The following is a 26,570-nucleotide window of genomic DNA, read 5'->3' as shown; positions in this document are numbered from 1 at the left end:
GAAATAAAGATAAAAGCAAAAAAACAGCCTTTTAAGTGTAAAAATAACAAACCTAATTTTTTAAAAAATCAGGTACATTTCCAATTCATTTTATAAGAATGGAAATTTATTCAAACAATCAAACAGTGAAGTCTGACATATAGTTCTGAAGATACTATCTCTACCAAACCCAATTCAGTTGAAAAATCTCAAAAGCAACCTTGTCAACTCACTTTTCTAACTCTTGCAGAGTAACTCACACTTACAAAGTCTTCAAACAGCAGCAGAAAGGAACTGCTGAACTGGGCAGTATTTTGAAAAGTGAGGGAGTATGAAAAGTAATAGTTTCATGTGATTTACACTGATGCAGAGAAACTGGGTTTTACACAAAAAGAATGCAAACTGAGTTTCATAGCTACGTGATATTGACAAATCAACACTAGACATATTATTTTCCCTCATTTATTATATTCTTCAACAAATACAGCAAGTCACAACAAATGCTAGGAATAGTGCCTATACACAGTATTTAAGAAATACTAATTCTCATTATTGTTATTATTGACACTACTATTCTTAATATAAAGCAATTACAAAACCCTCAAAACAAAAGGAGACAAGTAACTCTTTTTCTCTTACATGAAATATTTTCAACCTCACTTAGAAACATAACCCAGCTTAGTCACTCATCCATTATTAGTTCCATTTCTGTTAAAACGTTTCATATTTCTACGGCAGGGAAAACTAGAATTCAAGATTAAGGTTCCTTAACTTCATAAGCATAAAGCATAAAGAACTGACAGGTACGACTGTGAACACATTTCATCCTCCTGTTTTTCTCTGTTTGAAAGTGTGACACAGATGTGGTACTATTTGTGTAAGTAAGGGAAAAGGGTTTTTGTTTCCCTTCAACAAAATACAATTGAGTATTTAAGTGCATGAACACATATACACACGAACTAAGGGAATTCAGTAAGTATTTGAAATAGTCTCAGAAGAAAACCTAAGTATGACATGAAATTTCAAAACGAAGATCAGAAAATTAAAAATCCAACCTTCAAACAACTCTGAGACAACCTGTATAAAAACTTTTAAATTACTATTTTATACTCAACAAATTATTTTAAAGTAAGTTCAACTTTTTATAGATATCACTAAACTGAAGGCATGTTTTAGCTAAAATCAAAACATTTTAGGATATTCTATCAATCTGATGATGCCCATGGTGATGATTACATCATGTGACCTCTGGATCTCTGATAACTAAAGAAAGAATGTTACTTACTATTGAAAAAACTAAATGTTTGACTTAAATTTTTTTTTATCCATTCTTCAGAATATAATTGCCACTTCTATCATTGTGCATTACTGATTAGGAATGATCCATATTATCATTTAAAAATCTTTATCTTAAAAGTTAGTTTATAAAACAGTAGTACAGGGCTTATTTGGAAGAAAAAATACATCCAATTATTTTACAGAAATGATTACTCCTTCAAATCAATTCAAAAAAAATTTAACAGTGAATCTAAAATTTTTAAAACAATTCTGCCATCTACTGGAAAAATCTGAAATGTCTTCATAATTTCCCAAATGTTAAAAAGAAAATATCACATTGAAAAGAGCTATATATCATGATCTTCCAATAGCTACTAAAAACAAGAGACTTGACTTATAATTCTAACCATTTCATTTGTTTTGATCCTTAATAACTACTCAACTGCATACTAATTCATTATAATTTTTAGTATATTTTAAATCCTAAATACAAATATGATGAGGTGAGATAATTTAAAACAATGCAGGATTGCAATTACATATAACAGTGGATAACATAGGTTTTGATATATTCATCCTTACGACTGGGTATCTTAACAAATTTGAGGCTGGCAATGAAACTATATTTAGGACACTGACTAAACCAAGTCCCAACCTGAACCACACTAGAGGCGTTGTGACATTATGAAAAGATACTCTTATTTCTAATGAGAATATTTTAGTCCCTGAAGAATAATTTGGCCAATTTACCATAATAAAAAGAAAAGTATATCTTAAGCATCTGTCTCAAGATTTTGTAAAACCAGCTAACAGAAAAACCACAGAAAAACCATTTTCTGTGGTTTTTTCGTATTTTGTTTTGTTTTTGTCTTTATGCCTCTGGGTCCATAAACATCTCAATTCACTGAATAGCTGCTTTTTTCAGCATCTACTTTATATCCAGGCACATGCATATAAAGTACATTTAAGTATTCAGAAACAACAATCACTTCATATTTAAAATGAGGATAATAATCCCTGGTTACATGGTTGTTACAAAAATGTGAAGTAATCAGAGTTAGCACCTAATAAATAATAGTTATCATTACTTTAAGTATTACTAAAAAGATTGGAAGCTTATAAGTAGCTGAGAACAAAATGAATGAAAAAAATGTTTTCAATTTGTTACAAATTAAATATGAAAACTTCAGATTACAATAGCCTATGATTCATGTTTACTTCCTTTATCTTCCAAAACCCAACTGAATTTATTAAACAATATATGAGGAGATATAGCTATGCTAGAAAACAAAGGTACCATTAAAAGGTCAGACACTAAGGCCAAAAGATCTGAAATACATAAAACAGATGTTTTGCTTAGAGCAGTAGTCAATAACTATCTGTCGCGTGAGAAAATTAACAAATGACACAGGATGAGATGAAAAGCAAACTTAGCAATGCTGACTAGCCTGTGAATCAGCACAAGTGAACAGGCTTGCTTAGAAAGAATCAATATAGTTTTCCAAAAATAGGTCCTGAGAAAACCCCAAAATTGGAGGAGCAAGGCTAAGAGCAAGTGGCAAATGTTCGGTCAAGTCCAAAAAATTCAAAAATGCCACTAGTGCTACTACAGGGAGTCCTGGTTATCACTAATACAGGTTATACACAAAATACAGGTTTTTCAAAAAACAGCAAAAAGAAAACATCAAAAGAACAAACCCAAACAATAACACGTGGTCAGTGTCCCAATGAGCCCCTTCCCTATTTCTCACAGGCAATTAAAACTTTCACCTGATACTGACAGTCTTAAGATTCCCACTAGCAGGGGCTGAAAGTGAAGGAACCCTGCATTGAGTACAGTTCTACCAAAGTAATTCCACCAGAACACTATGAGGAGCTACTAGCCTGTAATATTCACTGGGTACAGACAGCTAATTTCAAGTAAATTGAGGGCTATGCTGAAAAAGACATCTAAGGAGGCTAATCAGGAATCAGAAGAACAGTGTTTAAAAAGATAAAGGGAGAATCTATAGAGACTTAAACCATAAAAAAAAAAAGTAAACAGATCAGCCAATAAACAAGAACATTGTAACATTATAGGCTAACCAAGAAAATGTGAATGGCTGGATATCTGATGATATTAAGGGATTTATTTCTATATATGATGATGGTGTTATTGTTACATTTAAAAACAGGAGTGCTTGTGTTTAAAAGATACATACTGAAATGTTTATAGGTAAATTGACAAGATGTTTGTTACCTGCTTCAAAATAACATAGGAAAGATAACTGGGGGTTAGGAAGAAAATTATATTTAACCACAAGTATAATGGTAAAAAGTAAGTTTCAGGTATGTGGAGGTTTGCTTTCTCATTCTCTCTACTATATTTTAATTCAATAATTAAAAATAAATAAAACAGTGATTCTCAAGTTAGAACAAAAGCTAAAATCCAACTAATATTCTTAAAAAGGAAGCACAAAAGGTATAAAACACCCTTCAGTTATAAGCAAAATTCTATTTCTGATTAGCAAACCTCAATTTTAAATTATCAACTTTAAAGTTTGGTTAATACCTCTTTTGATCTGGTTTCTCAAAAGTGTTTCAGAACTTCATATTCAAAAGGCAGCATTTTTTTAACTAAAAAACATAAAATATAAAATTCAGGAGATATTATAAATAATGTTTGGCAAACTGATAATCCAAATATATGTGTGTCTAAATATACTCACATAGAAATACAGAAAGTATAGAAAATATAGTTTGGCAGTAAATGTTTTCATAAAAACCTCAGCACAAGTTTTTCTTGGCTCACAACTTTTATAAATGTATAAGTAACACTTCAAAAAATTGAGATAACATATACAAATCAATGTGATATACCAAATCAACAAAATGAAGGACAAAAACTCTATGACCATCTCAATAGATGCAGGAAAAGCATTCAACAAAATTCAATCCTTTTTAAGATAAAAATTCTTTGTGTCAGGTATAGAAGGGATGCACCTCAAATTATGAAGGCCATATATGACAAATCCACAGTTAATATTATATTCAAGAGTGAAAAACGGAAAGCTTTTCCTCTAAGGTTAGGAATGAGACAAGGATGCCTACTCTCACCACTCCTATTCAAAAACAGAAGTCCTAGCAAGAACAAGTAGGCAAGAACAACAAATAAATGGCATCCAAATTAGAGAGGAAGAAGACGCAGATGACTACCTTACATATAGAAATCCCCAAAGATTCCACACACAAAAAAAGCTGTTCAAACTAATGAATGAATTCAGCAAAGTTGCAGGATACAAAGTCAATATAGAGGCCAGGCATGGTGGCTCATGCCTATAATCCCAACACTTTGGGAGGCCGAGGCAGGTGGATCACTTGAGCCCAGGAGTTCAAAACCAGCCTGGGCAACATGGTGAAATCTCATCGCTACAAAAAATACGAAAATTAGCTGGGCATGGTGGCACATATCTGTAGTCCCAGTACTTAGGAGGATCACTTAGGCCCCAGGGGCAGAGGTTGCAGTGAGCTGAGATCGCGCCAGTGCCCTCCAGCCTGGGTGACAGAGCGAGACTCTGTCTCAAAAAAAAAAAAAAAAAGAAATCAACATACAAAAATCTATTGCATGTCTAGGTACTATCAACAAATTATCTGAAAAGGAAATTAAGAAAACAACCTACTTACAATAACATCAATAAAGTAAAATATTTAGCAACAAACTAAGGAAGTGAAAGACTTATTCACTGAAAACTATAAAACACTGATGAAAGAAATGCTTTAAAGAAGACACGAATAAATGCAATGACATCTGATATGTTCATGGACTGGAAGAATTAATATTGTTAAAGTGCTCATACTACCCAAAGCAATCTACAGATTCAACACAATCTCTATCAAAACTCCAATGACTTTTTTTTCCAGAAATAGAAACAATAATCCTAAAATTCATATGGAATTACAAGAAGACACTGAGTAGCCAAAACAATTTTAAGCAGGAAGAACAAATCTGGAGGCATCACACTGTCTGATTTCAAAATACATTTAAAAGCTACAGTAATCAAAACAGTATGGTACCAGTATAAAACCAGACATATAAACTATTGGAACAGAAGACAGAACCTAGTAATAAACCCACACATGAGGGCAAGTGAGTTTTGACAATTTTGCCAAGAACACACAGTGAAGAAAAGATAATCTCTTCAAATAAATGGTATTGGGAAAACTAGATATCCACATGCAGAGGAATGAAATTGGACCCTTATCTCACACGGTATATAAAAATCAACTCAATATGAATTAAAGATTTCAATGTAAGTCCTTAAACTACAAAACTCTTAGAAGAAAACAGGGAAAAAGCTTCTTGACATTGGCTTTGGAAATGATTTCTTGGATATGACACCAAAAGCACATAACAACAAAAGCAAAAACAGGTAAGTTTGATTACGTCAAACCAAAATACTTCTGCAAAGCAAATGATACAAAGGCAACCTATGGAATAAGACAAATATTTGCAAACCATATCTCATAAAGGATTAAAAACCAAAATATATCAGCGACTTCTATGACTTAATAGCAAAAAACCAAATAAATTGATCTTAAAATGGGCAAAGGAACTAACAGGCTTTTCTCCAACGAAAACATACAAATAGCCAACAAGTATATGAAAAGGTTCTCAATATCACTAGCCAACAGGGAAATCAAGTTAAAACCACAATAAGCTATCACCTTATACTTGTTAGGATGGCTACTATTAAAAAAAAAAAAAAATGGACAGCAGAGCACGGTGGCTCACGCCTATAATCCTAGCACTTTGGGAGGCTGAGGCAGGCAGATCACTTGAGGTCATGAGTTCCTTGATATTTAACAGGAAGAATTTCTAAGAGACAAAATTAACACATGAAAGGAAAAAGTTGTATTTTCAGATACCTAAAATTTTCTAAAATCTAGTACATATGTTAGCTAGTCTAAAATCTAGTATATATGTTAGCTAGTCTCAGATTTCAAAGAACAGTTATGCTCAAGTTACCTCAGGTAACCAGGGAATACTGTAAAGATACCGGAAGAAAGACGATAAACTCAACATCTGCAAAGTAGAGACAACCGGAACATGATTTAGAACACAACAATACCTATTGTGGTCTAATAGGAACCTTTCGACATGCTTGCCACCCTAACTTCTTAGAAATGGGTATCTACTGATCCCTAATTATTCTCATATTTTCCTCTCTCTATATATTATATCTATGAGTTAAAATTTCAACAGAAAAAAATTTGACCATGTTTGGTCTGTTACCAACCTACACAGAATGCCTATATGGGGCAGAATTCTCACACCCAGCCACATCATAGGTCTTTGGCTATCTTACAGCTGACTTGGGACCAGAGACATGGATATGGGTATCATGGTGACCTGTAAAGCTGGAACTAGTCCTAGTTACCAGCTACTTTCTCTAAAATACATAGCCAACACTCAAAAAGCACCACAAACAATCTTCCAGTAAAACAATTCTAACTTATATCACTAGAAATAATGATTTAGAACATTTACATCTGTGTCTACGTGTTCCTCATTTGCATGGAAAGGATAAATTCCTTTGGTTGTTGTCAATATGGCACATACAAAGTATGTGTGACTATCTCAAATAATTTTATACCTACTAAATTTGAAAAAAAGTTTTACTATAAAAGCCAAAACACTGTTATTCAATGTAATCATGCATTTTAAAATAGATATAAATACAGTAAACCATAGCATTAGGTTAAATTAAAAACATTTACCAAAGCCCACATTATGCATATACTCTTCCTCAATTCATAGGCTACTCCTTTTAAGCTCATATAGAATTTACTGCTTGCTTTTCTCTAGACATTTACTCACTATGACTGCAGTAGAAACTACACCCAACAAATACATCAATCAAATGAGGACAGAATAAAAATCTTTTCAGACATTCAAAGACTCAAAAACTTTATCCGCCTTGAACCTCTTCTCAGGAGGCTACTGAAGCATATATGCTACAAAGCTGTGGTGAAAGGCCCAGAATCCAGGGAATAAGATATCCAGTACAGGGAAGAGGAAAGGGAATTATGGTCTCTCTGTAATGAATTCTTTCAGGTACTGTATGTCTGAAAAAACCTTCATTTGCCTTTGTTTTAACAAGATATTTTTGTTGTGTACAAAATTATAGGTTGGCAGACTTTCTCTTTTTGTACTTTAAAGATATTGTTCCACTGTCTTCCAGCTTATATTGTTTCTTTTAAAAAAACCTGATCTCATTTTCGTCCTTCTTCCTCTGTAAGCAATGTGTCTTTTCTCTTGCTCTATAAAGATTTTCTCTTTATCAATGGCTTTCAGCAATTTGATTATAATATGCCTTGGTGTGGTTTTCTAAACTTTTTTTTTTTTTTGGAATTTGTTGATGATTTGGGGTCTGTGGGTTTATAGTTTTCATCAAATTTGGAATATTTTTGGCCATTATTTCTTCAAATATATTTGACCTGCAAAAGGACCTTTACCCCTCATGGTATCCAATTACATATATTAGGCCACTTGAGGGTATCCCACAGCTTGCTAATTGCTCTTTTTTTTCTGGTCTTTTTTCTCTCTGTGTTTTACTTTGGGTAATTTGTATTATTATCTTTCAATTATAAATGTATAAGGACCTAACAATAGGTATTGAAAATACATGATGCGAAAACTGATAGAACTGGAAAAAGTAAAAGACAAATGTACACTTATATTCAGAGACTGTAACATACTTTTTTCAATAATTGATACAATAAATATAAATAAAAATCAGTATGAATATAGAAAGCTTGAACAACTCTATCAACCAGCTTGGGCTAACTGACATTTAAAGAACATTCAACCCAAAATAGCAAAATAGATAATATATTTTTCTCAAGCACAAACAGAACATTTACCAAATTGCACCATACTCTAGGCCATAAAACAATTTACAATACATTTAAAATAACTGAAATCATATAAAATGTGTTCTCTGAATATAATGGAATTAAACTAGAAGTCAATGAAAATCTCCATCTAGAAAATCTCCAAATATTTGTAAATTAAAGAACATACTTCTAAATAAATACATAAGTCATATAGGAAAAAATAAATAAGAAAATATATTCACTACACAAAAATTTTAAGATAAAAATCTGTGAAATGTGGCCAAAACAGTGCCCACAAGAAATTTCAACATTAAAAATGCATATTAAAAAATAAACAGGTCAAATTATGATCTCAGTGGCCACCTTAAGAACCTATAAGAACATATAAGACCAATTGAAAGCAGAAGAAAACGATGACGATATAAGAGAAAGTGCTAAGTTCTGAAACCAATGGAAAAAACTTACAGAGAAAAATCAGTGAAACTCAAAGCTAATTCTCTAAAATGATCAATAAAATTAACAAACCACTCATCAGATAGGCCAAGAAAACAAGAATAGCCACAAATTATCAATTCAGGAAAGAAGGAGAGGATATCACTACAAATCGTACAAACATTAAAAAAAAATGAAGAGGTATTACAACTTTATGACCGTAAATTCAACATATTAGATAAAAAGGGCAAACTACTCAAAAGATACAAACTACCAAAACTTACCTAAGACGAAACAGATAGCCTGAGTAGTCTTATACCTGCTAAAGATATTAAATTTGTAGGTTAAAAATTTATTATCTTTGAATTTTTAATTCCAGCCTTCCAACAAGGAAAACTCCAGGACCAGATGGCTTCACAGACGATTTATATCCAACATGTAAGAAATAAGTAATACAAATTCTTCACAAACTCTTCCAGAAAATGCAAAAGAAGGAAACAAAATTTAACTCACTTTATAAGGCCAGCATTAACCTAAAAACAAACCTAGAAAACGCATTAAAAGGAAGAAATTAAGATCCTGAAGAACAAAAAACAAAATTCTTCAATAAAATGTGAGCACATCAATCCAATAATATATAAAAAGGATAATGCATCATGACCAAGTGGAGTGTACCTGACAAATGCAATATTCAAGACATTCAACAATCAATCAATGCCAAATGAGTTAAAAGCTTATGTCCACTCAAAAAACTGCACAGGAATATTTATAGCAGCTTTATTCATAATTGCCAAAACTTGGAAGCAACCAAGATGTCCTTCAATATGCAAATGAATAAACAGTGGTTCTAACCATACAACAGAATATTATTTAGCAATAAAAAGAAAGTAGATGGCCAGGCATCTGGTTTACTCCTGTAATCCTAGCACTTTGGGAGGCTGAGGCAGGCGGATCACCTGAGGTAAGGAGTTCAAAACCATCCTGACCAACATGGCAAAACCCTGTCTCTACTAAAATTACAAAAATTAGCCGGGCACGGTGGTGGGCACCTGTAATCCCAGCTACTCGAGAGGCTGAGGCAGGAGAATCACTTGAACCTGAGAGGCAGAAAGGGTTGCACCGAGCCAATATCGCACCACTGCACTCCAGCCTGGGCGACAGAGTGAGACTCTGTCTCAAAAATAAATAAATAAATAAAAAGAAAGGAGCTATTATGCCACAAAAAAACATGGAGGAAACTTAAGTGCATATTACTAAGTGAAAGAAGCCAGTCTGAAAAGACCACATACTATATGACAGCAACTATATGACATTCTTGAAAAGGCAAAACTACAGAGACAGTGAAAAGATCAGTGGTTGCTAGAGGTTTGGTAGCAGGAAGGGAGGAAGTGAGGGCACACTAATGCAAGATATTAACAATGGGAGAAACTGCATTGTGGGAGCAGTAATATCTGGGTAATTTCCATTCAATTTTTCTGTAAACCTAAAATTGCTCTAAAAAATAAAGTCTATTAATTTTTAAAAGTCAATCAGTATAAATTCACCACATGATCATTACAACAGAACCAAAAAAAAAAAAAAAAAACCCAGCAAGCAAGCAAGCATGTGGCAAAATTGAAAAAATTCAACATCAATTCATAAGAGAAAGTGCTCAGCAAACGAGGTACAGGGAACTTTGTTAATTTAATAAAAGGTACCTAAAAAATTATAGCTAAAACCACACTTAACAATGAAAGACTAGTGGCTGGGCGTGGTGGCTCATGCCTGTAATCCCAGCACTTTAGGAGGCCAAGGTGGGCAGATCATCTGAGGTCAGGAGTTCGAGACCAGCCTGTCCAACATGGTGAACCCCCATCTCTACTAAAAATAAAAAATTAGCCAGGCATAGTGGCACATGCCTGTAAACCCAGCTACTCAGGAGGCTGAGGCAGAAAAATCGCTTGAACCCAGGAGGTGGAGGTTGCAATGAGCCAAGATTACGCCATTGCACTCCAGCCTGGGCAACGAGAGCGAAACTCCACCTTGGGGAAAAAAAAAATGAAAGACTAAATGTTTTTATTCTAAGATATGGAACAAGAAAAAGATATCTATGCTCACCACTCTTATTCAACATTATACTGGAGGCTCATCTAGTGCAGCCAGGCAAGAGAAGGAAATAGAATGCAAATAAGTGAGAAAGGATAAAAACAAAACTGTCTCTATCCACAGTTGATATAATTACCTACAGAGAATGTCCAAAGGATCTGCAAAAGGCTTCATTCAAGAACTAGTAGGTGAGTAAAATAGGTTGCAAGATACACGCTCAACATGGAAAAATCTATTGTACTTCAATATAATAGTAACAAAGATTAGAAATTACGTTTTTTAAAGCATCATTTATAATAACAATATAATATAATATACTTTATAATAAATTTAACAAAACATATCATGATCTCTATGCTGAAAACTACGAATCAGTGATAAATTTTTAAAAAATGACCAAGTAAAAGGTCTCTATGAATTAAGTCAAACTGATTTTGACATTAAATCCCATTCTCTTAAATGCTACGTTATCCAATTTGTCTCTCATGAGTAGCAAAAATACTTTGTGAGGCTAAGTAGGTACTGTTATTTCCATTTTACAGAGTAAGCTGGAGCTGCTATGGCCAAGCACTCACACTCTTAGGTATGTACTCATGGAAAACGAAAACTTATGTTCACACGAAACCCATATGTGAATGTTTCTTGCAGCTGTATTCATAATCACCAAAAACTGCAAGTAACTAAACTCAAATGCCCTTTAATGAGTAAATGAACAAACTGGTGCATCCATTAACATGGAATACTAATCAGCAGTAAAAAGGAGCAAACTACTGATACACGTAATGAATCTCAAAGGCATTATGCTGAATAGAAGCCAGGTTCAAAAGGTTACTTACATATGGTATAAGTATACATGTGGGACAGTCTCAAACGGAAAAAAGTATAATGGCAGAGAACAAATCAGTGGTTGCTGAGGTTAGGGATGAGTAGAGATTGTGACTACAAAAAGTTAGCATGAGGGAGTTATTCAGGGTGACAGAACTGTTCTGTATCCTGACTTTGGTGGTGGTTACATGAATCACATGTGTTCAAATTTATAGAACTATACACCAATTTTAAAAGTTAATTTTACTCTATTTTAAAACTAGAATCTAAAAAAACCAACTAATAGCAAACAGAAAACTAAAGAAAAAAAATGAGATACCATAACACACCTACTAGAAGAGCTAAAATTAAAGACTGACCATACCAAGTGTTGATAAGGATATAGGACAACTGGAAATCTCATACACTACTGGTGGGAAGGTAAAACAGTACCACCACTTAGGCAGTTTCTTAAGAAGTTAAACATACACCTAACAAGTTGACTCAGTCATTCCATTTCTAAATATTACATCAAGAGAAATAAAAACATATGTCCATATAAAGACTTACACATGAATGTTCATAATTTATTTGTAATAGCCCCTAACTAGAAACAACCCAAATATATATGAACAGGTGAATGGATAAACAAATTATGGTATACACATACAATGGAATATTACTCAGCATTAAAAAGAAATAAACTACTGATAAACACAAAAACATGGATGAATCTCAAAATAATTATGCTGAGTGGAGAACCTAAAAAAAAAAAAAAAAAAAAGCAGAATATGTGCTGTATGCTTCCACTTAAATAAAATTCTAGCCAGGTGTGGTGTCTCACATCTGCAATCCCAGCACTTTGGGAGGCTGAGGCAGGCAGATCACAAAGTCAGGAGTTCAAGACCAGCCGAACCAACATGGTGAAACCCCGTCTCTACTAAAGATACAAAAAGTTAGTTGGGCAGGGTGGCGCACGTCTGTAATCTCAGCTATTCGGGAGGCTGACGCAGGAGAATCACTTGAACCCGGGAGGCAGAGGTTGCAGTAAGCCGAGATAGCGCCACTGCACTCCAGCCTGGGTGACAGGGCGAGACTCCATCTCAAAATAAATAAATAAAAATAACTAAAAATTCTAAAAAATACAAACTAATGTATAGTGTCAGAAATCAGATGAGTGCCTATCCATGGAAGCAAAAGCATAAGGCAGGACTAGAAAGGGGCACAACAAATTGTCGTGGATAGTGGATATGTTAATTTTCTTGACTATGTTGATGGTTTCACAGATATATACATATGTCAAAACTTACCAAATTGTACATTTTAAGCATGGGCAATTTTTTTGTCGATTATACTTCAATAAAACTCTCAAAATGCAATTACAATTATGTAAGAAAATATACAAATTAGTGAGAATATATAAAAATAAAATATTCATGTTATTGTAGAATAGACATGACTGTTAATTTGAAACTTTAATGATATTGTATCTCTATAGAAATGAATGATACAAAAACTAGTATAAATATATTTGTTGTTTTTGGGTTTTTTTGAGATGGAGTCTCACTCTGTCACCCAGGCTGGAGTGCAGTGGTGTGATAACGGCTCACTGCAGCATCCGCCTCCCAGGTTCAAGTGATTTTCCTGCCTTAGCCTCCCGACTAGCTGGGATTACAGGCACATGCCACCATGCCCAGCTAATTTTTGTATCTTTAGTAGAGATGGGGTTTCATTTCACCATGTTGGCCAGGCTGGTCTGGAACTCCTGATCTCAGGTGATCCACCCACCCCGGCCTCCCCAAGTGGTGGGATTACAGGCATGAGCCACTGCACCCAACCATAAATGTATTTTTTAATGGGCAAAAGGTTTGAACTATACTTCACAGAAGATCTGTAGATAGTAAATAAGCACATGAAAAGACTGTCAACATCCTCAGGCATTAGGAAAATGAAACTTAAAATCACAATGAGATACCATTATACATCTATCAAAATGGCTAAAATAAAAACACACCCAAAAATCAGATAATACTAAGTGCTGGTGAGGGTGTGGAAACAACTAGAATTTTAATGCATTGCTGGCAGGAATACAAAATGGTACAGCTACTTTGAAAAACAGTTTGGTAGTTTCTCATTAAGTTAAACACACATTGATCACACAACTCAGTAATCCCACTACTAGATATTTACCCAAGAGATATGAAAACTTACATTCACACAAATCCTGTATGGGAATGTTTGTAGAGCTTTTTTCGCAATCACAGAAACTGGGAACATCCTAATGTCCATCAGCTTGTGAACAGATAAACTGGCAAACCCATACAATGGAATACTACTGAGCAATAAAAAGGAACAACTACTGACACATGGATGGATCTCAGCTACATTATGCTATGTGAAGCAAGCCAGACTCAAAAGTCTAAATCCTGTATAATCCCATTTATATGATATTCTAGAAAAGGCAAAACTATAGGCCCATAAAACACATCAGTAGTTGCCAAAGGGTGTGGGAATGAACTACTAAGGAGTTAGAGGAAATTCTGGTGGTGATGGAATTATTCTATTACTTGAATCCAGTGAGGTTACTCTGTACTCATTTGTCAAAAACAATAAAACTGTACACCATAAAGGGTGAATGTTACTGTATGTAAATTATATTTCAATTTAAAAAAAACTCAATCTGACAGTTTGCATATTTTTAATTTTACTGACAACTTATGGAAAAGAAACATCTCTCTGCTTGCAACCTGTCAAGAAATACTTAATACCATGCTATGTTCTTTGTAGGCTTTTTTCTTTTTTTGTGAGACATATTCCCTGCCTGACAGAAGAGCTCATTAGGGAAACAAGTCTAAATATTAAAGTAAGTTACAGAAAAAGGCTAGGCAAAAATAAATTAATTAATAGAGTGATAAATCACAGAATACATTTTATACGTGTGGGAAATGAATGGCACATAATCTTGGAAAGGTCTTAGTACTTCTCAACATTACTGATCTTATATTATCTCTAACTTTCAAGTGAGGATGATGAGACTTGGAGAGGACAAGTACTTTTTCCGCGATTCCCGAGCTACCAGGTGTCAACGCTGAGATTGTAACCCACGCCTCTTCGCCCAAAGCCTGACATCTTCTGCATGCGGCGATGGAACAACACAGAAAAGGTTATGACGGCGGCTACACAGTGTGATTTCAATGGACAGCAACGCCTCCTTACTCCCCAGACAACCCGCTCAACTACTTGGCACGAATCCTACACAGTAACACCATGATTAGTGCCACGTTTCTTAAATTGAGCTCAACGGGGTCTTAGAATGTAAACTCCCGAGAAAGGAATCAGCGAGCCTTGTGGGGATATGGATCTACTTCTGACAAGTCTGGGTAGTAAGGAAGGCGCATGGGGCCAGCGCTGGAGCCAGGTTGCCACCGAAAAGGGTAAACACCAAGAAAGAGGACAGCCGAGGCGCTGAAGATACTCCTCTTCAATTACACTACTCAGCTCTGGGTCACAAGGCGGGGAACAGCGTACGAAAAACTCCTCTCCTGGCCCTTCCTAGCCCCTTTGGTGAAAGATTTCCGTGGACTTTTCCCTGCCTCCGTCGCCAGTCCAGGGCTAAAACTGAGGCTCCTCTACCGGCGTGGCTGGGAGGAAAGTAATGGTGCGCCTTAACAGCGCGAGCAGCCCGGGGCACGCCGGGGGAAGGCGCTGGGTCCTAGGGACCGCGGACGCACGAGACTGGGCCAAGGCGCCCAGAGCCGGGCTGGGTAGGGCTCCGATGCCAGAGTGAAGGGGTCGACAGGGGCGAACGAACTCGGGAAATTCTCTCCGGTGACACCCTAAGTGTCGCATGATGCGTTAGTTGACTAGGGGCTCTCACTTTTCTCTCCTTTACTGACCACGCAATCGCTGCCCACGCCGCCACCTCACCTCTCCAGTTCTTGTACTGCGGGATGTAGTAGTATTTGTTCCCGAATTGGTCCGTGCCCACGTGCTCCTTCACTTCCCTTGACAGCGATCTCCACAAGGCGCGGAACAAATCCTGAGACCAACCCATGCCGTCCACCCAGTTTCCAGCGCTGCCAGCACCGGGATCCGCAGAAGGGGTAAAGCTCCAGCCGCCGACCCAGCCCACTGAGGCGGAGAAGTCAGGCCGGCCTCCATCCTGGAGCCCTTCTAGTAACGGCGCTCACCATTGGTCGGATATATCACCGACTGACCAATGGGAGACTCTGCTGTTCCAGTCCCGCCCCTGAGCTCTGTCATGGCGACGTCCAGTGCTCCAGCCTCTGTGAGGACACGACATGCTGGGATTTTTGTCCGCACGACAAACGGGTTTGGAGGACCCTCTTCGCCTTCGGAGAGCAGAGTCAACACGGAGGTAAAGAAAACCTTACTTTTTGGCTAACAGGCCAGTTAGAATCTGGACCAATGACTGTAAGCTTTGCCCCACACTTTCCCGTCTCTTCGCTCTCCTGCCACCAAACTATTATTTGCCCTCTAATGCTGTGTGGCTTGCGAAAATAGGATCCCTTTTATTTACTGGTAACAACTTGCAGGCGGGGGGCGGGGGGGGGTTCCCCCGCGGGCTCAGGTGAAGACACTATAAACCTGCATAAGAATACTTCGTTGTACTGTATTCCTTCTCAAGTTACTCCAAAGAATAACTGCCCTCCAAGGACTCGTTCATTCATTCAGTCTGCATATTTAGTGAGTTCCTACAGTGTGTCAGGCAGCCTATTAAAGGCAGAGGACACAGGCCAGGAATTGAACAAAGTTCAGAATGACTAGAGCGGAGAATTGGGGTAGGGACCATTGACAAGAGATGAAGTAGACAGAAACTAGATGAGGAAGAGCCTTGTGTACTTGAGTAGAGGTGTGACGATGAGAATAAGGTAACAGCTATTGCATTTTGTTTTCTGCTTGGAGAATGGGTTGCAACTGAGCAAGAGTGGGAGCCAAGTTAGGTAACTGTTGTGATTACACTTGTCCGGGAGAGAGTTGATGGAAGCCTGGGCCACAGAGTTGCCAAGTAGAATAAAGATAGTGGAAAGATTTGAACAACGTCTAAGAAATAGAATCAACAGGCCATGGAAATTGATTGGATACGTGAATGACGAAAAGAGAAGAATGAATAATGATTTCCAGATGTGTCTTGTATAAGAAGTTGAATGTTGGTAATACACTCTGAGAGAGGGTTTTCCAAAGGGAAGAAGCAAGTTTTACTTTTAATTTTGCCCACATTAATTGAGGAACCTGTGAAGATATTTACTTGGAGAACACAGGTGCATATGGGTTCTGCGTTCTGGAGAAATTTAAATATTAGTTTCCAACATTTTATCTGTTACGTTTTCAATGTTGTGAAATATCTCTGAGAGTTCCTTTAATGTGTTTTTTTTGCCAGTGTCACTTCCTCTGGCACATCATCAGCCTTTCATCACAACCACTTTTCCTCATTTATGTCTATTAAGTTCGCCTTCACTGATTTCCTCAGTCTGCATAGCTAGAATGTCTCAAATGGCGGCAGTGTCATTGTTGCCACAATCAGCATGTTCTCACGGGCAGCTACGTTTTTCATTTGCTCCATTTATGTTTAATGCAAGTTTCACTTCTAGTATTATCACTCTTCTTTAGTGCACTTTCATTCTTCTGGCAAATTTCCTCTTTTAATCTGTAAAATTCCATGTGGGTTTATCTCAAGGGCACAGAAATATTAATAACAAACCTCCATGCTTTGCAGCCTGTGTGTGAACTGAGTAACAGATGCACAGTGACCAATCACCCATAGACTTTGAAAGAAGTAAAATTGCAAATTGGTCACTAATTTTGATTCATATGTTATTTATGTAATGATTTGTGAACTGAAAAGCTAGTAGCAAACTTTTATGCTATTTCTCACAGTTAATAAACTGTGGTAACTGAAATTCATATCAGACTATGCCAGGTGAGGATTGCTTATACGTTTAAGACAAAGTATTTAAAAATTAAAAAAAAAATTTTTTTTTTTTTTTTTTGAGACAGGGTCTTGCTCTGTCACCCAGGCTGGAATGCAGTGGCGCAATTACAGCTCACTGCAGCCTCGACTTTCCAGGCTCAAATGATCCTCCCATCTCATCCTCCTAAGTAGCTGGGACCACAGACATGTGCCCACACACCTAGCTAATTTTTAAATGTTTTGTAGAGATAGGGTCTGCCTGTGTTTCCCATTCTAGTCTTGAACTCCTGGGCTGAAGTGATCCTCCTGCCTTCGCCTCCTAAAGTGCCGGGATTATATATGCGAGATACCACACAGCCTAAAATTTTTAAAAAAATATTTCCGTCATTAAGTGATGTTTTTGCTTAACTAAACATCTATATAGTTCCATTTTATTCATAGGAGATGTCTACTGTTCTTCCTTGTCATCATGTAAGGGCAAAAGCATGAACACTGATATGCAGTGTTCACAATTTACACCCTCTAAAAAAACATTTTACAACTTTATTGAGGTATAATTGACATACAATACCCTGCACATTAAATGAGAATATACAATTTGATGAATTTTGACATATATTTACTTTTGAAACCATTACCATAATCAAGAGAACATCCATAACCCTAAAAATTTTTTGACGGTCCTTTATAATCCTTCTCTCCCTTCTTTCTCTGCTTTACCCTCTTCCTTGTCAGGAAACCACTGATCTGCTTTAGGTCACTATAGATTAGTTTGCATATTTAGTATTTTATGTAAATGGAATCTTTTTTGTCTGGCTTCTTTTACTCAGCATAATTACATTATTTTGAAATTTCTCCATGTTATTGCATGTATCAATTCCTTTTTTTTGCTATGGAGTATCCCACTGTGCAGATATACCACAGTTTATCTAGTCACTTGTCGATGGACATCTGAGTTGTTTCCAGTTCAGGACTAATACATTTACAGCTGCTCTGAAAATTCATGTATGAGTCATTGTATGAACATATGCTTTTATTTCTCTTAAGTTAATGCATAACAGTGGAGCTACTAGATATATCCTTTACTTTTTAAGAAACTGACAGTTTTCCAAAAGCGTTTTCCAGTCCCACCACTAACAGGTGAGAGTGCTAGCTGCTCCATATTTATGTTTCCCCTTTCCTGCTTTCATTTGACTATTTGAACATTATTTAGTATTCTATTTTATATACTATGATTTTGACTATATCTTTTTGTATAATTTTTTAGTGGTTGCTCTAGGAATTATAAAATACATACTTTTCATTTTCTACTTTGGATCATTTCATTGTTTTACTGCTTCATTTGGCATATAGAAACCTTATCACCCTTTCCTCTGCACCGTATATATTGTTGTCTTATATTTTATATTTATATACATTATATACTCCATCAGACATTATAATTTTTTCCAACCATCAATCATATTTTAAGGAAAAGAATAGCCTATTACATTTAACCAGATAGTTATTTCTGTTGCTGTCTCTTTATTCCTGATGTCTCAAATTTCCTTATATCTTTTTCTTCTCTCTGAAGAACATAGGTTATCAATTTTTTTTAGAGTAGGTCTAATGGTTTCTGAAAAGGAATCTGCAGCCATTCAAATCATTGTTTTCCTATAGGTAATTTATCATTTTTCTCTGGTTGCTTTGAAGATTTCATCTTTAGTTTTCAGCAGTTTAATTATGACGTGTCTGGTTGCAGATCTCTCTGGATTTATCCTAGTCAGGGTTCATTCTGCTTCTTGAACTTGTTTTTCCATAAACTTGGGAACTTTCCAGCCATTTTTTTCCAATATTTTTTCAACTCTACACTCTTTCTCTTCTCCTTCTAGACCTCCAATGACAAAGATATTTTTGTAATTGTTCCTCTGGTCCCTAAGGCTCTATTCTTTTTCCCACCGATCTTTTTTCCTCTATGTTGTTAGATTGTATAATTTTAATGGATCTATCTTCAAGTTCACAGATTCTTTCCTCTGCCATCTCCAATCTGTTAGTGAATACATTAAGTTAAAATAATTTTATATTGAAAACTAAAATTTCCATTTGGTTTTTATGTCTTCTATTTCTTTGCTGAGACTTTCTATTTTAACATCTGTTTCAAGTGTGTGCACAATGGCTTGCTCAAGCTTTTTTTTTATTTTTAGAGATGGGGCCTCACTGTTTTGCCCAGGGTGGTCCTGAACTCCTAGGCTAAAGTGATCCCCCTGCCTCAGCTTCACAAGAGTCACCGGGATATGGTCACCCAGCCTGGGTGACAGAGCGAGACTCTGTCTCAAAAAGCAACTAAAAGTTATCTAAAAATAAAAAAAGAAGTATTGCAACCGGGGAATCCAAACAAACCAGTCTATCAGAAGAAATATCTTTGTGCTAAGATTCATAGAAATATTTTACCCCATTTCCCTTCAGGAAAAAAATTAGGAAAGAACGTTAATCAAAAAACAAATGTATTTGAATAAAATCCGAAGGTACATTAAAGGTGAAGAGGAGAGGAAACTTATGAACCTTGCAGTGTGTGTATGATTAAATGTAAATATATAATAATAAATGAGCTGGAAATATATAATATGGCTGCTAAATTTTTTTTTAGACACTTCTCAATTGACAAGATGGAAATGAATAGCAACTTCATTAAACTAGCAAAAGTAAAGGTAAAAGAAGAAACCATGACATTAAGTAAAGAAGGAATAATACCAAGTATATCAGATGTCATAACAAAGGTGCACAGGCTGATTTCTTCCATTAAGAAGCATATATTATCAGATTAGTTTTTAAAACAAAATAAAGCTAAAAGCTGTTTCTCATAAATACATTGTTGAAATATTTTAAAATACTTTACAAAATTCTTAAATAGTTAAAAAGTTAAAGGATAAGGGGAGATCAGACAACTGTAAACAAAATGTGGACATCGCTACAAATATTAGATAAGGTAAGATTTAAGGTTAAAAGCACCAAACATTTTAAAGAAGGACATTATATAAAGCTACATATATATGGAGGGAATGAATAAACAACAAACTAGATTTAGTAGATACATTACTTTACATCCCTTAAATGGAGAATGTACATACTTTTTGTAAGTCAGTGGTACATTTACCAAAATTGTTCTTGGCCACTAAGTAAACTTAAACTTTAACAAATTCAAAAAGGTAGCTATCTTACAGGCCACATTCTTTGATCATAAGCTATAGAAACTGGAAATAAATCAATTCATGGTAACATCACCACCACTTCTCATGTTTTGGAAATTCAGAATTACATTTCAGAAAACTCCAGAATCAAAGATGAAATGAAAATTGAAGTTACAAATTGGAAATCAAGGAAAAGGAGAATAACCGCTTCTACAACATAGGGAATCCAGAGAAACTTATATTCAATGCAACTTCATAACCTAAAAAAAATATATATACACACACACACACACACACACACACACACACGCATACATATTAACTCATTGAACAAAAAGAATATGTAGCCATCTTAAGACACTAAAACAGGAGAATGAGAGGAAATGGTGGATAGGAGGCAGGACTAACTTGGCAGCTCCCACTCGGATGGACAGAGCAGTGTATGGAGATGCATATCGTGAACTGTTACTATAAGAACTACCACAGGAACACTCCAGGAAAGCTGAGACTATCCAAAGACCCTTTGAAGGAGGTGGATTGCCGCTGCAGGCACTGCGGGACAGCCAAGGAACTGTGAGTTGGCTGGCTTTCTCAGCTGGGAGGCTTAAAGCCTGGGGCAAGTCCTCAGCCCTGCTGGAAATAAACTCAGAGCTGTTGTAGGGGCACAGTGGGAGTGAAACCAGCCCTTCAGACTGCAGGTTGCATGGGAGCTGGGTGAGTCCTTTGACTGCCAGCCTTCCCCAACTTCCTTGGTGACCTGTGTGACACAGCAGAGGCAGCCATAATCCCCCTGGGAACATAACTCCATTGGCCTGGGAACCATGCCGCCATCCACCACAGCAGCAACAGCAAGCCCCACCCAAGGAGATCTGAGCTCAGACATGCCTAACCCTGCTCCCACCTGATGGTTTTTCTCTACCTGCCCTGGTAGCTGAAGACAAAAGACATAATCTCCTGGGAGCTGTATGGGCCTGCCCACCCCCTGACCCTAGGGCAAGCTTGTATCCTTTCTATACTACTGCAGCTGATGCCCTCTTGAAAGTGCCACCTCCTGGCTGGAGGCCAACCAACACAAAACCATCGCATTTAACAAAAATACAACCAAGGGCCCTCATAGAGGCCACTTCACTCCCCTGCCGCCTCTACGGTTGCAGGTGCTGGTATCCACGGCTGAGAGACCTAAAGACAGATCACATCACAGGACTCTTTGCAGAAACTGCCCTGTACCAACCAGACCCTGGTAGCCCTGCTGGTTGGCTAGATACAAAAGAGAAATAACAATCACTGCAGTTTGGCTCTCAGGAAGCCCCAACCTTAGGGGAAGGAGGAGAGCACCAAATCAAGGGAGCACCTCGTGGGACAAAAGAATCTGCAGAGCAGCCCTTGAGTCCCAGATCTTCCCTGTGACATAGTCTACCCAAATGAGAAGTAATCAGAAAAACAATTCTGGTAATATGATAAAACAAGGTTGTTTAACACCCCCAAAGGATCACACACCTTAGGGGAAAAGGATTCACATAAATACAAAAAATTGACATAGAATACCTGACATCAAGATGGAAATTTAAAAATTCCTTGAACTGAATGATAATAGTGACACAATCTATCAAAACCTCTGGGATACAGCAAAAGTGGTGCTAAGATGAAAGTTCATACCATTAAATGCATACCTCAAGAAGTCTAAAAGAGCGCAGATAGACAATCTAAGGGCATACCTCAAGGAACTGGAGAAACAGCAAACCAAACCCAAACCCAACAGAAGAAAAGAAGTAACCAAGATCAGAGCAGAAATAAATTGAAAGAACAACAACAACAAAATACAAAAGATAAATGCAACAAAAAGCTGGTTCTTTCAAAAGATAAATAAAATTGATAGACCATTAGCAAGATTAACTAACAAAAGAAGAGAGAAGATCCGGTAAGTTCAATTAAAAACAAAGTGGGAGATATTACAACCCTTACTACAGAAATACAAAAGATCATTCAAGGCTACTATCAGCATCTTTATGCACATAAACTAGAAAACTTAGAGGAGATGAATGAATTCCTGGAAATATGCAACATTCCTAGATTAAACCAGGAAAAAATAGAAACCCTGGACAGACCAGCAGCAAGCAATGAGATTGAAATGGTAATAAAAAAGTTACCAAGTTGGCCGGGCGCGGTGGCTCACGCCTGTAATCCCAGCACTTTGGGAGGCCGAGGTGGGCGGATCACGAGGTCAGGAGATCGAGACCATCCTGGCTAACACAGTGAAACCCCGTCTCTACTAAAAATACAAAAAAAAAATTAGCCGGGCGAGGTGGCGGGTGCCTGTAGTCCCAGCTACTCGGGAGGCTGAGGCAGGAGAATGGTGTGAACCCCGGGGGGCGGAGCCTGCAGTGAGCCAAGATCGTTCCACCGCACTCCAGCCTGGGCAACAGCAAGACTCTGTCTCAAAAAAAAAAAAAAAAAAAAGTTACCAAAAAAAGTTTAGGTACAGACTCACAGCTGAATTATATCAGACATTCAAAGAAGAATTTGTATCAATCCTATTGACACTGTTCCAAAAGATAGAGATTCCTCCCTAAATCATCCTGTGAAGGCAATATCATGCTAATACCAAAACCAGGAAAGAGCATAACAAAGACAACTGCAGACCAACATCCCTGATGAACATAGATGCAAAAACCCCCAACAAAATACTTGCTAACCAAATCCAGCAGCATATAAAATATATAATCCACCATGATCAAGTGGGTTTCATACCAGGGATGGTTTAACATATGCAAGTCAATAAAGGTGATACACCACACAAACAGAATTAAAAAAAAAATCACATGATTATCTCAATAGATGCAGAAAAAGCATCTGACAAAATCCAGCATCCCGTTATGATTAAAACCCTCAGCAAAATCAGCATAGAAGTGACATACCTTAAGGTAATAAAAGCCATCTATAGCAAACTCACAGCCAACATTATACTGAAAGGGGAAAAGTTGGGAAGCATTCCCCCTGAGAACTGAAACAAGACAAGGATGCCCACTTTCACCACTTCTATTCAAAATAGTGCTGGAAGTCCCAGCCAGAGCAATCAGACAAGAGAAAGAAATCAAGGACACCCAAATCAGTAAAGAGGAAGTAAAACTGTTGCTGTTTGCTGATAACATGACTGTATACCTAGAAAACCCTAAAGACTCATCCAAAAAGCTCCTAGAACTGGTAAATGAATTCGGCAAAGTTTCAGGATACAAAATGTACACAAGTCAGTAGCTCTGCTATACACCAACAGTGACCAAGCTGAGGATCAAATCAAAAACTCAACCCCTTTATAATAGCTTCAAAAAAGAAAAAAAAAAATACTTAGATATATACCTAACAAGGGAGGTAAAAGACCTCTACAAGACAAAACACTGCTGAAAGAAATCATGGACGACACAAACAAATGGAAACACAACTGAATTCTACATTCGGATGGGTAGAATCAATATTGCGAAAATAACCATCCTGCCAAAAACAATCTGCAAATTCAATGCAACTTCCATCAAATACCACCATCATTCTTCACAGAACTAGGAAAAAAGAGCGTGCGTAGCCAAAACCAGACTAAGCAAAAAGAACAAATCTGGAGGGATCACCTTACCCTTCTTCAAACTATACTATAAGGCCATAGTCACCAAAACAGCATGCTACTGGTATAAAAATAGGCATATAGACCAATGGAACAGAGTGGAGAACCCATAAGTAAAGCCAAATACTTACAGCTAGCTGATCTTCAGCAAAGCAAACAAAAACCTAAAGTGGGGAAAGGACACCCTATTCAACAGATAGTCCTGGGACAATTGGCAAGCCACATGGAGGAAAATGAAAATGGATCTTCATCTCTCACCTTCTACAAAAATCAACTCAAGATGGATCAAAGGCTTAAAATCTAAGACCTGAAGCCATAAAAATTCTAGAAGATAACATTGATAAAACCCTTCTAGACATTGGCCTAGGCAAAGACTTCATGACCAAGAACCAAAAAGCAAACACAACAAAAACAAAGATAAATAGATAGGACTTAATTAAACTGCACAGCAAAAGAAATAATCAGCAGAGTAAACAGACAACCCACAGAGTGGAAGAAAATCTTAACAATCTATACGTCCAACAAAGGACTAATATCCAGAATATTCAAGGAACTCAAATCAAGAAAAAGATAATCCCAACAAAAAGTGGGCTGACATGGATAGACAGTTCTCAAAAGAAGATATACAAATGGCCACCAAACATGACAAAATGCTCAACATCACTAATGATCAGAGATGTGCAAATCAAAACCACAATGTGATACTACCTTAGTCCTGCAAGAATGACCATAATCAAAAAATCAAAATATAGTAGACGTTGGCATGGATATGGTGAAAAGGGAACACTTTTACACTGCCAGTGGGAATGTCAACTAGTACCACCACTATGGAAAACAGTGTGGAGATTCCTTAAAGAACTAAAAGTAGTACTACCATTTGATCCAGCATTCCCACTCCCAGGTATCTACCTAGTGGAAGAGAAGTCATTATACAAAAAAGATACTTGCACATGCATGTTTATAACAGCACAATTCGCAAGTACAAAAATATAGAACCAGCCCAAATGCATATCAGTCAACAAGTGGATAAAGAAAATGTGGTGTGTGTGTGTGTGTGTGTGTGTGTGTGTGTGTGTGTATCATGGAATACTACTAAGCCATAAAAAGGAATGAAATCATGGCTTTTACAGTGGCTTGGGTGGAATTGGAGACCATATTGTACGTGAAGAAACTCAGGAATGGAAAACCAAACATTGTATGTTCTCACTCATAGGTGAGAGCTGAGCTATGGAGGACACAAAGGCATAAGAATGATACGGTGGACTTTGGGGACTCGGGGGAAAGGGTGGAAGGGGGGTGAAGGTTAAAAGACTGCACATTGGGTACAGTATATACTGCTCAGGTGATGGGTGCACCAAAATCTCAGAAATCACCACTGAAGAACTTATGTAACCAAACACCACCTGTTCCCCCCAAAACCTATTGATATAAAAAATTCTAAAAATTCAAAAAAGTAAAACAAAAACTAAGTTTTATATATATATATATATATATATATATATATATATATATATATTAGACAGAAAATACAGGGGCTGGGCGTGGTGGCTCACACCTGTAATCTTAGCACTTTGGGAGGCCAAGGAGGTGAATCACCTGAGGTCAGGAGTTCGAGACCAGCCTGGCCAACATGGTGAAACCCCATCTCTACTAAAAATACAAAAATTAGCCAGGTGTGGTGGCAGATGCCTGTAATCCCAGCTACTCAGGTGGCTGAGGCAGGAGAATCACTTGAACCTGGGAGGTGGAGGTTGCAGTGAGCCGAGATTGCGCCACAGCACTCCAGCCTGGGTGACAAAGCGAGACTCCATCTCAAAAAAAAAAAAAAAAAAAAAGAAAAGAAAAAAAAGGAAAAAATGCATACATAGATATACATACATATAATATACATCCTATAAAAGCCATTTAAAACATTAAAACAAAAATAAAAGGTAAAAACAAATTAAATAGAAAATTTGGGCAAGCATATACCATAGAAGAAGTAAGAGACTTATAAAATATTTAACAATCAGTTTGGCATGGAAACCAAGCAAGCCAAGTGAATGCTAGCTTTTAATAACCAGTATGCAATGCTTTTATATAAAAAAGAGATTGGAAAGGTGATTTTAAAAGACACCAGGGCTTGCTTTTTTTCCTTACCCTTCTACCCCAGGCTCTTCTGCCTTCCCTCTTCTCTCTTTCCCTTTTTACCCTCCCTCCTTTATGTGTCTACTGTTCCCTCTCTCCTCACCTATTTTCCCTTCTCTTTTCCCTCTACTCCTATGCCATTGTGTTGGGGGAAGTCCTCAAGACCATCCCCAGGTTTTATGATTTTCTAGAAGGACTCAGAACTCAGCATTTACTCATGACTGAATTACTCATGACTGATTTATTACAGTGAAAGGATACAAGATAAACTCAGCAAAGG

The 26,570-nt window shown here is 36.8% G+C and overlaps 2 protein-coding genes across 4 annotated transcripts in view; one reads left to right on the top strand and one right to left on the bottom strand.

The window, feature by feature from the left end:
• The window catches only part of NDUFAF2 (NADH:ubiquinone oxidoreductase complex assembly factor 2), a 213,450-nt gene extending 197,847 nt beyond the window's left edge, over positions 1-15,603 (bottom strand). Inside the window, 1 exon segment of the mRNA XM_004093259.3 lies at positions 15,382-15,603. Coding sequence (XP_004093307.3) covers positions 15,382-15,508 — 127 coding nt within the window. The 5' untranslated portion in view covers positions 15,509-15,603.
• Positions 15,604-15,685: 82 nt separating this feature from the next.
• Positions 15,686-26,570, top strand: part of ERCC8 (ERCC excision repair 8, CSA ubiquitin ligase complex subunit) — a 71,109-nt gene continuing 60,224 nt past the window's right edge. For all 3 annotated transcript variants that reach the window (XM_030797745.1, XM_030797743.1, XM_030797741.1), the window contains exon 1: positions 15,686-15,832. Coding sequence is in view for 2 of the 3 variants with exons in the window: in XM_030797743.1 (XP_030653603.1) it covers positions 15,756-15,832 (77 nt within the window). In the remaining variant the exon portion in view is untranslated. The remainder of the gene's footprint in view (positions 15,833-26,570) is intronic.

Source organism: Nomascus leucogenys, chromosome 18, assembly GCF_006542625.1.
Source record: "Nomascus leucogenys isolate Asia chromosome 18, Asia_NLE_v1, whole genome shotgun sequence".
NCBI lineage: Eukaryota > Metazoa > Chordata > Mammalia > Primates > Hylobatidae > Nomascus > Nomascus leucogenys.
This window is presented reverse-complemented; position numbering and strand designations above follow the sequence as displayed.